At 45.0% G+C, this 12,151-nt stretch overlaps 1 protein-coding gene across 1 annotated transcript in view; it reads left to right on the top strand.

Annotated features, from left to right (window-relative positions):
• Nucleotides 1–4,739, top strand: part of DSCAM (DS cell adhesion molecule) — a 693,896-nt gene extending 689,157 nt beyond the window's left edge. The window contains exons 22-23 of the mRNA XM_053220540.1: nt 3,126–3,243; nt 4,610–4,739. Of these exons, the coding sequence (XP_053076515.1) occupies nt 3,126–3,243; nt 4,610–4,616 (125 nt within the window). The 3' untranslated portion in view covers nt 4,617–4,739. The remainder of the gene's footprint in view (nt 1–3,125; nt 3,244–4,609) is intronic.
• The last annotated feature ends 7,412 nt before the right edge of the window (nt 4,740–12,151 follow it).

Here is a 12,151-nt window from a genome sequence, read left to right on the forward strand (position 1 = left end):
GAGGGAGTGGTCTGCCATGGCAGCAGCTGCTAGGAGGTCAAGGCAAACAAGACTAGAAGTGCCCTTGGGTTGGCCACACAACCTCGCTGACCTTGAAAGCAGTTTCCTGGGGATGGGAGCTGGTTGAGGGGACAGAGTAGATGGGAGGTGAGGGAACAGGTCTGCTTGGCAGAAAGTTCTCCAAAAACACACACCACCTGGAAGAAGCCACAGGCCAGAGTGAGGATGGGTCTCACCCAAGGAAAGGCTCTGGTTTCACTGTGGGCTAATGTGTCAGCCAGCAGAATATGTTTGTATGGTGATGGGAAAACCCAAGTGGAGAGGGGGAGGTGATAATCCAGGAGGCCACAGGGCTGAGGTTTGGAGGAAGAAGGCCAAGGGGGCTTATAGGTTTGGTGACAGGAAATGCAGAGTTCCCAACCTGGGTTTTCTATTTCCTCTGCCAAGCATTAGGCAATTTGGGGTGTGGTGGAGAAAGGAGTTTGAGAAAAGGAAGGACAGTAGGAAATCATCACTGCAGAGAAGCGGGAAGGAACTTACTAACAAAACAGTAAGATTGGAAGGGAGAGCGGACAGGTCAGCCGAGGTCGGTGATTGTAAATGTTTGGTGGGTCCTAAATTCTCTGTTGTATGGATTTCTCCAGAAATGTTCAGCTTCTCATGTTCAAGTGGGGTTCCCTCAGAGTTAGGCTTGATCCAGATGGGTTTTCCAAAAAGGGACTGAGCTAAGGAACCTCTCAGGCACGGAGCAGATGTTCTAGATAAAAAGCTCCACCCAGAAGCCCCAGACACTGGCAAACCACAAAGGCTGACAGGATCAAGCTGGAGAGGTGAAGCTTCCGGCAGCTCAAGGAGACTGGTCCGGGTTATCCTGTCATTGCTGGGAGATGGATGCAGGCAGCATCAGTGCAAATCTGTCGGTGGGAAGCAAAGTCCAAACTCTAGAGTTTGGGACTCCAGAGTCCCCGCAGAGAGGACTGCTGTTTAGCAGATCAAGTGGCAGAACGGAGACATGGACCCAGTCCCGGAGGAACACCATCCCGAAGGAGCCCAGGGCCAGGGTCGAGCAGTACAGGACCCAGGAAGGACGTCCAGGTGCAGGTGGATTGATTCTCGGAATCACCTGAGGTGCGAGTTAAGACTCCTTAAACCCATCAAAGAGCCATTGAGTCACAGGTCAGCATAGGAATCTGCATTTCTAACAGAGATTCTAGATGATTCTATTGCCTGTGCCCATTTGAAAACCAGTTCTGGTGAGCTCTGTAGCTTATTAGTCTTGGAATTTCAGATGAGGACCCTTGACCTTCCAGCCGCCCCCAATGGGCATTAATTCTACACACTGGGTGTGTCGGGCTTCAAGACGAAGTGGTTCTGGCCTCTGTTTCTCAAAATGCTGATGGGAAATTATTCATAAGGCCTGGAATTGATTTTAAGGGTTATAGCCAACACATGACAGCACTAAAATGGAATAGAGTCAGATAGTCTAGACTGACTTGAAAGGAGAAAAGTACAAAAGATTGGAATGCATGAAACATGGCAAGTATTAATTTGGGGCACTTTGTTTTCACTCACATCCCAATACGTGTATAACTTTTGGATTCAACATGTGGTTTGTTCCTTACAGTAGGAAGGGGGATGTTCAAAAGCTTGGAAGTCCCTACCTCTAGCTGGATTTCCTGATCATCCCAATTTTGCTGCAAAAATACTCCTCATCCTATAAAAAGATGGTCTGAAGGGCTTGAAATGGAGCATGCCACACCACCAATGCCAGAAGTTCAATGCGACCTGACCAAAATATTTTTGTTACAATAAAAAATTAAAAAACGTCAATGACTGAAAAAGTGGCCTCCACCTTAGAATACCATGGAGAAAGTGTGCCGTCCATGAGCCGTCTCTGAAGGCTCTGCTCTAAGGAGGAAGACCTTGCTGTAATATTTGCTGCACAAAACAGGCTCAGCTTCTGAACCCACCAGCATGTCGTTTCAGTTCTGGCCCACAGCACTCCGAACAATGAAAATAAGAGTTGTTCGGTAGACCTTAATGACCAAGGCTGGTGTTCTAGACCAGGATGCCTCTGTAATGACTTGACTCCATATTTCCTAAAATTCTAGGGCTTTCCTGGAGAGCCTGCTCCCCATGCCCATTGGCCAGTCCAGACCCTCAAGTCTCAGATGATTCAGGGTCCCAACACTGGTCCAATCTTTACGAGTCTAGAACCAGACTGGGGCTACCTTCCATATGTGGTCTCTGTGTCTATGTGTCTGGGCTGGCTGAGCTTCCAGAGGGTGTGTCCCAGAAAGCAGCATCCCGACATGTGGCAAAGGTGGGGCACATTGTTTCGCTTCTGGAAGACTTATGTCTTGGGGTCAGCTTCCGTGTCTCACTCAAGAAGATAGCGCTAGGAACCTGTCAGGGCCAGCTCCTCGGTCTTCACGGAGGCCCCTGCCGACACAGGTGCACCCGGGCTCTCTCCTGTCTACTCCTGCTGCTTTGGGACCGTGCCGATACCAGATGCCTCTGGCAGATGCTTCTGTTGGAGCATCTGAATCACCGTCCCAATCAAACAGTGTTCCTCGAGAGAAGCCACTCTGAAAACATTCGCTGTCCTTAACGTTTGTGCCGAAGACCAAATTGATACAATAAAGCCAGGAAAGTACCACAGAATTGATAAATAGAAGTTGTTCTGGTTTTACCTCTCCATCTTTTGGGGCTTTATGCCCTGTATTGTCTATTCTCTCCGATATTAAAAGTATATTGAATGTGCATTTTTGGTGTTGAGATAAATTGCTTAATAACGTGCCTTGACAAATAATTGGGCTCATAGAAAACACAGCTTGGGGCTGCTGGGCTTATGAAGACCCAAATATTTAATTTCGGCTCCTCACATTTAGTCAATAGGAGGGGAAAATGCTCCAGTAGGGATTTTTCAGGTATGTGTATGTTCTTCCAAAGACAATCCTTTATACACATCCTGGTACCAGGGAATAGTGTTGACAGGTGTGACATCAGTTGGCTGTGCTGCATTCACCCTTGTAGGGGGTGTTACTATATTGGGAAAGGTCATTTTGGCCTTTATGTCACTAAAGCCATGGTGCAATGGACTTCTGCTGTGTTTGGTGCTCCAGCTCCGGCACGAATCCTGACCTTCAGTGGCACAGTGACTACCCCATGGATGAAAGACATCGCCTTACCTTGTAAAGCTGTTGGGGACCCTTCTCCTGCAGTAAAATGGATGAAAGACAGGTAACCAGTAACCTAATGTATGCCTTTAGTGAAACTCTAAGACAGTACATCAGACATACCAGGATGGGGCTAGTGGTCTAATTCTAATTCTCCAGGAAAATTCCAGGAGACATCAAGTCTTCTGATGGAGAGGAAGTTGGGGTAGGGGGCAGAATCTCGGCTTCAGCACCAAAAGGGTCTGGTGTATTGTATCAATCTTCTGTAAATTCAGAGCCTTTCAATTCATAAGAGAATGCTTGAGAAGAAAATAGTCTAACCAACCCAATGATCTCTGCACTTCATCATGTAAATTTCCTCTATAACCAAGATGAACACTCCCACCCTCATATGAGATCGGGTGGCCATTTTTCTCCTTCTGAGATAATGGTCCAACTAACCCTACCTCCAGTGCTCTGAGAAATAACTTCAAGAAATGGAATGCATTAGGACTTCACTAATAGAAAATCTGGTTTTCCACATTAATAGTAACTGTTAAAATAATAGCAGCCAAGATAGGAGGGGGAAAGTGGGTGAGATGTGTTCTGTCCTGTAACTTTTCTAAGTGCTTTCTCTATGTTCAGAAGAAGAAATTGGAATATAAATAAAGGGCTGAGACTTCACTAATGAGCATGGATATTTGATATAAAATGGGTTCAGAAGAGTGCTGATTTTCAAAGAAAAGCACTTAAAAGATATAAACTATTGAAATAATGGTCTTGGCCCAGGGACCACTTTTCTCCTCTCTTTTAAAATCAGTTAATCCAAATAAAAATAAGTAAATAAAAAAATAAGTAAATAAAATTACTTAATCCAAGGAAATGAATAAGCTCCCAACGGTCAAGAGGCATTCTGCCTGATGAGAGGGTGACCGTAGGTGACTGGACAGTCGCCACCATGGATATGGTTATGATCACAGGGAGCTCCCTTTACACTGAGACCAACTCATCACCCTCTTGAGAGACCACAGTCCACTTTCTTTGTCAAAATCATCAACACCTGTGAATTTAAGCAGATCTACAAGAGACCCTCAAATTTAGTTGTCCCTATGCGATTGGGTCCAAATGGCACTTCTGTCCCAGAAGGAATTTTTACAAGAGGAAGTCACCATGCGTACATGGTGGAGGAGAGAGAGAGACACCCATTAGGGATGTGATGGGCCCTGACAGATGTGAGAGCCAGAATCCAAGCCCCCGGCGCAGAGCTAACTTCCACCATAGCCTGTTTTTTCACAAAGAACGAAATTCAGCCGTTTGATTGTTTATGTCATAGAATCACAGTTTAGTTCCAAATGTGTTATCTACTTCAGAAAAGACTCTTTATGCTTTTCCCCAGTCTCGGCTAATTTGGATTGTAATTTCTTTAATCTGTGCCCTTTTCTTCCTGTGAGGCAGTAACGGGACACCCAGCCTGGTAACGGTTGATGGGCGGAGAAGCGTCTTCAGCAACGGGAGCTTCGTTATCCGAACCGTGAAGGCGGAGGACTCCGGCTATTACAGCTGCATCGCCAATAACAACTGGGGATCAGATGAGATTATTTTAAATTTACAAGTACAAGGTACAAAACCGGGGGACTCTTTTTAACGGCTTCTTTAGATGCGTGCCTATATGCGAAGAGTCACATCGACCTGATCTAAAAACCAGCCTTTCTAAGGAGCTCATTGCTATTTTCTAGTACAAAAATAGATAAATGCATGCTCATTTTGGAAAATGGAATGCTGCCAATCAAAGAAAATAGAAACGTTCATCGTCCCAAAGATAACACTATAAAAAGGGTAAAAGATATATCGTTATTATCTTTTACTAACATTTTTGCATCGCGGAGAAAGTTCATCTTGACAATGTCCGCCAGTTGCATGGCTTCCTTTACATATGTGGAAGTGTAACCCAGAAGACATAAACAAAAGATAGGCCTAAAGTGAGGTCTTTTATCTGCTAATTGGCTGAACTTTTCTATGCAGTGTGCATGAAAAGGACTCCAACTAAGCAAACTGCTATAATATTTAGTGGGGTTTTTAATACAGCGTATACGGTTTTTCTTGATACCAGACACCAAAAGTACGTGACAAATCCAAGATGGTCAAATTAAAGCCAGGTGTAAAATCCCAAGTGGTCACCGTCTGGGTTCGGGTTTGGTTGCACAGTGATGCTTTATCAGTAGGAAAATCAAAGGGTGTGCTTCTTTGGATTTAAGTGGTGTCACATTAATAAATCACGGCGAGTAACAATAAAATTAGTATCGTCCTCAGTGAGAGACGAGGGGAAGAGAGCAAGTATACTTTAAAAAAATGATGCAAAGTCGATCTGCAGTTTTCCCCACCTTCAATACATATGGGCCTCTCTCAGAAGAAAAGAGATGGGCATTTTACGGGAAGCTTCCTATATCATTTGGATAACATGATTCTGAATTTCTTCCATGGTTCTGTCTTCGGTGCTGATCCAAAAGAATATTGAGGTCCATTGGTTGCAAGTTATGTATTCTTCAAACCTTGTATGAGTATGCAAGTTCTTGTGTAGCCACTCAATGGCACGCCTTTGATTTTCAGAGGTGTGTGTGTGTGTGTGTGTGTGTGTGACATCTTGGAAGGGTAGCTTAAAAAGTGGAAATTTTTGCAGTTCTTTTTCTCACTAGCCAGTCTCGCCTCCCCCTCCCCCTCCCTGAGAACAGAACAGCTAAGTGGGTGCCACTTATCTTTCTCACTTGAATCATGGCTGAAATTCAGAGTAATGCATGCATCCTTAGTAAGGTGCAAGAAGATTTCAGTCAGCGATGAACAACTCAGAAATTCAAGGAATCCGAGCAGAAATGTGTTAGATATAAATCCAAGTAGACATGTGGTTTTCCGTTAAGTAATAGATTCAGTCTGCTCTATCTCTTTAACCCAGGACATCGACTAAATAGACACTCTGACAGAAGTGAATTGCGTATTTTGGCACCCTAAAACACTTCTTTAATAAATGGTTGTTAAAAATGATTTGGTAAATGGCTGTTAAAGCAGATAAAAGATGTGAAAAACTGATTCTTGTTTCCTAAAAACTGTTCCCTATCTAGTTCCACCTGATCAGCCTCGGCTTACAGTGTCCAAAACAACGTCTTCTTCCATTACCCTCTCGTGGCTCCCTGGAGACAATGGGGGCAGTTCCATCAGAGGTAATAAGCAGTAGGTTGTCCACAGTCATTAATTGTCATTATCCCCAGGCCAACAAGTGACACATCTTCATCAAGTAATCGTTATCTGTTAGTTATAATTAATTCTCCCACTACCTCAACAGCAAGCCACACATCTATTTTTATGGTATGTACCGAAACTCATCATCCATCCAAGGCATCTCATTCACAAACTTATCATTATGCATCCAATTTGAGTGAAAGATTAACAAAGGCAGAAGAGAAAGAAAGAATTTGGTAATCTCTCCCCCAAGATTCCGCATACTGTTTCTTCCCCATGTTGTCAACACTCCGTCATTCATTCACTCTTGTACTCAGTCATTCATTCAAATAACCACAGTTTTTGTTCTAACTTCTAAAACACGGAAAGATGGAGAACCTAGAATTTATATGGGAAATGATCTATTTGCACAAAGCTTTTGCAATTAGTCCATAGCAGAAAAGAGTAAAGGATGTTTGTCCTGAGGAACAAAGTAGCGTGATATTTCTAGCCGGCATGAAGCTGGGAGAGCATCACTCTAAGCAAGCTGTGGCCCCGGGAAAGGAAGAGAATCCAGAGGAACAGACTGAAGATGCACAGGGGTGGGGGGCTAGTCCTAGAGCACATGGGAGGGGGTAGCCGGCTTGGATTTCCAAAAGCAGAGACCATCCCTTCTTCTGAGTAAGGAGCAGACAATTGGAAATAGGGGCCATTTCAGGGCAAAACCAGTGGGATGCTGGAGTCAGCTCCTTCCAACTCACAAGAGCAAGCCGTCTTATCTCTTCCCCACCTTGCACTTACTGACTACACCCAGGCTGGGGATCTTTATACACCACAGAAATCAGAAATGCTACTGGTTAGGGCTCCATTTCTTTCTTTCTTTCTTTCTTTCTTTCTTTCTTTCTTTCTTTCTTTCTTTCTTTCTTTCTCTTTCTTCCTTCCTTCCTTTCTTCCTTCCTTCCTTCCATTCTTTCTTTCTTTCTCTTTTTCTTTCTCTTCCTTCCTTCCTTCCATTCTTTTTCTTTCTCTTTTTCTTTCTTTCTCTTCCTTCCTTCCTTTCTTCCTTCATTTCTTTTTCTTTCTTCCTTTCTTTCTTTCTTTCTTTCTTTCTTTCTCTCCCTTCCTTTCTTCCTTCCTTTCTTCCTTCATTTCTTTTTCTTTCTTCCTTTCTTTCTCTTCCTTCCTTCCTTTCTTCCTTTCTTTCTTTCTTTCTCTCTTTCTTTCTCTTCCTTCCTTTCTTCCTTCATTTCTTTTTCTTTCTTCCTTTCTTTCTTTCTCTTCCTTCCTTCCTTCCTTTCTTTCTTTCTTTCTCTTTCTTTCTTTCTCTTCCTTCCTTCCTTTCTTTCTTTCTTTCTTTCTCTTTCTTTCTTTCTCTTCCTTCCTTTCTTCCTTCCTTCCTTTCTTCCTTCATTTCTTTTTCTTTCTTCCTTTCTTTCTTTCCCTTCCTTCCTTCCTTCCTTCCTTTCTTCCTTCCTTCCTTTCTTCCTTCCTTTCTTTTTCTTTCTTCCTTTCTTTCTTTCCCTTCCTTCCTTCCTTCCTTCCTTTCTTCCTTCCTTTCTTTCTTTCTTTCTTTCTTTTTCTTTCTTTCTTTCTCTTCCTTCCTTTCTTTCTTCCTTCATTTCTTTCTTTCTCTTTTTCTTTCTTTCTCTTCCTTCCTTCCTTTCTTCCTTTCCTTCTTTATTTCTTTCTTTCTTTCTCTTTCTTCCTTCCTTCCTTTCTTCCTTCATTTCTCTTTCTTTCTTTCTTTCTTTCTTTCTTTCTCTTCCTTCCTTTCTTCCTTCCTTTATTTCTCTCTCTCTCTCTCTCTTTCTTTCTTTCTTTTTGAACAGCCAGTTGTTAAACATTTATCAGCTCTCCACTGAGTGAAAGGGAGGATCTTCCCTTTAAAAAAATACCACTTGGCTTATTGGGTAGTGAGGATGTGTTTGTGGTTTTGAGGGAGTGTAGGGAAGTGAGGAAGATTTGTAACAGCTGCCATGTGAAATGCACAGGGAGTCATTAATAGACCAACAAAGTCATTGCCAAGAGGGAACGAGGCCCCAGCTGCAGATAAATAGCCCAAATTGTGATGGTCACAATTTTCAGTTTAATGACTTCCTCAAGTGGTGCCGGACAGCTGGGAGGAAAAGTGGATCTCAGGTTACCAGAGCTGATGACTGACCCAGTAAGTGTGGCCAGAAGTCATAAGAGTGAGTGAAACCAAGTTCCTGGTGAAAATGGCCTCCTGAAGATTCTAGCCTGGTTAGAGAACATTGTTATGGGGGAAAAAATGGGGCATTGAGGTAAGAGTTCAAGGAATTCTAGGACCCCAATCTCAAATGAAATGAAGTTTTGGTTCTGTAAGCGTGAGAGCAGGGGAGAGGTAGTACAGAAAGTGTCAGAGTGGAAGGTCTTGGAGATGAAGCCAATTTTAATAATGAAGAATTTCCAAACAAAGACAAATGGGGGTCCCTGAAACACAGTGGTGGCCAAAGCCATTGGCACAGGGGATCCCATTGCCAAGGGTTATAAAATCTTCCCAGATGTGATTTGGATGGAGGAAATTAGAAGGAAAGTATACTCCTGGTTATGTCCAGGGCAGCAAGGAGGTGGTTTGGGCAGGGCTGGAGGGGAAGCCAAGAAATGATGTTGGGAGCATGGGGAACACAAACCCTCAGCCACCTGTCAGGTACTGAAGGAGATTTGAGGGGTGCAGATAGGAACCCTCAAAGAGAAAAGAAGGCTGGGAAAGGAAGAGGGACCCCAAGGATGCAGAGGACCAGAGGGGAAGGAAGGAGCAAAGAACAGGGAGGTTGCAGATCCTGACCCCAGAAGGAAGAATCGAGGACAGGGGACCTCCATGTGGGAGGTCTGCAAAACACTTAATGCTGCCAATGTGGGGTTAGGAACCTCTGTAGCGCGGAGCTGAGAAGTGTCTTGCCTGTGTTAAAAATAGAGCCCCACAGGCTGGAGGAAGATACAAGCCCACTGGTGTGGAGGCACCATGCACCAGGCAGACTGGTACCTGGGTTGTCAGGGTATGAACGTGGAGGAGACAGGGACAGAGAAAACCAGACATGTTTGACCCCGGGAATTGGCTGGGGCAACAGGGGTGAAGGCCAAACCAAGGAGGAATGCCTCGGTGATCACAAGGGCCAGGAGTGCTGGCTTCGGAGTCTGAGGTGGGTTTTGAATCTTACTGATGGGGCTCTAGGATAGTCCCCTAACCTCTCTGGACTTCAGGGTCCTCGTCTCACTGTGGAGACAATCACTGTCTCAGAGGTCCAGGTGAGGTAATGAGAGGAACGGGGTGAGGCCAACGAATGGCACATGGTGAGCACTCAAGAGATGGACGGTTGATGTTTGTGGTAGTATGAGTGCAGGTAATAGTGGTCATGTGTGGAGATGAACTGTTGGAAGGGTTTTTCAGACAAGGAGAAGCAGGTTGCCATTGAAGTGTTGGGATGGCTACAGGATTTAGAGCCGGTTCCCTTTGTTGTGGACTGGGTAGGGGTTCGTGGATGAGATTCCTACCCCCTTGATCACATCGGTCCAGCTTTTCCAGAGCTTTGGTTCTCTTGAAAATAATTCAGCTACCGATCATGATGATAGCCCAGGATTCAGGCACGTGTGCTCTGAAGCCAGATGTCTAGAGATTTCGTGCCTACTCCCTGCTGCCCGTGCCACCTTTTTTTTTCTTAAATTTTTTTTAATGATGTATTTTATTTCTGAGAAAGAGAGAGAGGAGGAGAAAGACAGATTGTGAGGGGGGAAGGGCCAGAGAGAGGGAGACACAGAATCCCAAGCAGGCTCCAGGCTCCAAGCTGGAGCTCAAACCCACGAACCGTAAGATCATGACCTGAGCCGAAGTTGGATGCTTAACTGACTGAGACACCCAGGAGCCCCCACTACACCATTTAAAAGGAAATGGGGAGAAAGTGGTTTTATTTTCACGATCCCACTTAGCAATACACTATAGTAATGTCGGGTATGGCCTAACTACTAATGAAAACATCATCATGGCACTCCTCCTAGCCTAGGTTCAATTTCCTGCATCAGGGAGACTTCAGATGTTCTCTTCCAAAGATGTGTGAATTCTGAGAACTTTCACCCCATACAAAATGCAAACATCCACCAGCTTCTAGGAGAACGGAAATAACGCTCCTTTAAATATCTCGTGCTTTCTGTAGGATACATATTGCAGTACTCTGAGGACAACAGCGAGCAGTGGGGAAGTTTTCCAATCAGCCCAAGTGAGCGCTCTTACCGCCTGGAAAACCTGAAGTGTGGTACTTGGTACAAGTTCACTCTTACTGCACAGAATGGAGTGGGACCAGGACGCATAAGTGAAATCATAGAAGCGAAAACGCTGGGGAAAGGTACGTATGCCTTCTGGTTTCTACATTTCCTGTCTTCGAGATCGAATGGGGGATCAGAATCCCAAAAGATGCATCATATATTTGCACGCTCGGTTGTGAGTTTGAACCTTGTGGTTCCCGAAACAGGTCTGGAAGTGTTACAGTGCAATGAGAGAGGTGGCCAGTCTTCAGAGAATACCCTGGTTCTCTTTTTTCACTATCTCATTTGCAGTGGAGAAAAGGAGTAGCAGTTGAAGATCAAGGGCTTTGGTGCCAACATAAAGTGCCCCGGCTGGGTGGCCATGAAATAAGACATTTGCCCTGTCACCTTCTTCTGGTGTGATCTTCTTCCTCAGTCACCCATGACCCCTGTATCCAGAACTTTTCACATTGCCTCAGAGGCCTCCCCCTTTTCAGGTGGGAAGTGAGTGGGATAGACTATTGACCTTTAATGTGAATTGGTTTTTAATCTGAAACATGGACGTTGGAGGAGATGAACCCCAAGAGGAAAACAACACTCGGTGGTGTAATTGCAATCTGGGGACACCAGTAAGAGGAGGGGTACAGTGGCACTTGGGTGTAGGTGAGGCAGTGAAGAGAGAGTCTTTGTGGCTCCCCCTCACATCTGACTCCCATCTGGTGCACGGGATGGCAAAAGAGGTAGAGATGGGAAGACAAAGGCGCTCTTTGGATCTGGCACCAGAGTTGCAGATAAGATGCGGCCAGGGTTCAAAGGGTGAGGTATTGATTTATGCAGAAATATATCCATTAGGCTCTGGGCTCCAGCAGGAAGTGCTTGGATAGCAAGGGATACCTGCTTGCACTTCCCAAATTCAACTAGACTTCTCTTGAGTCAGATCTGTCCCCATGAGAGTAGAAACAGGTCAGCTCGATACACAACACTGATTCCTTCAGAACCACTCAAGGAGGGGCTCCTGGGTGGCTCAGTCGGTTAAGCACCTGACTCTTGATTGTGGCTCAGGTCATGATCTCACAGTTGTGAGATCGAGCCCCACATCAGGCTCCGTGCTGAGTATGGAACCTGCTTAGGACTCTCTCTCGTTCCCTCTCTCTCTCTCTCTCTGCCCCTCCCCTGCACTCTCTTGCACACGCTCTCTCTCAGATAAATAAACATTAAGAAAAGAAAGAGAACCACTCAAGGAAACACATTCATGAAAATAGCACTGTTCTTCAAGAGCTCTAAGTTACACAAAAATAACCCCTACCCACCCAGTTTTCCCTCTCACACCCAGGTTATTATGGTTGGAGACTGCCCATTGGTCCATAGGTCCCTATAAATAGCGGACACATTGCAAGTGGCCTATGATCCAGACTTGGGCCGAACTCTTCCCCCAGGTGGGGAAGGCAGCCAAAAGAAGCTGTGTGACTGCTCTGACAGGCTTCATGGTGTATCCCATGAGCTGACCCCCCCACTGTGTCTTCCCC

This window comes from Acinonyx jubatus, chromosome C2, assembly GCF_027475565.1.
Source record: "Acinonyx jubatus isolate Ajub_Pintada_27869175 chromosome C2, VMU_Ajub_asm_v1.0, whole genome shotgun sequence".
In the NCBI taxonomy this organism is placed as follows: domain Eukaryota; kingdom Metazoa; phylum Chordata; class Mammalia; order Carnivora; family Felidae; genus Acinonyx; species Acinonyx jubatus.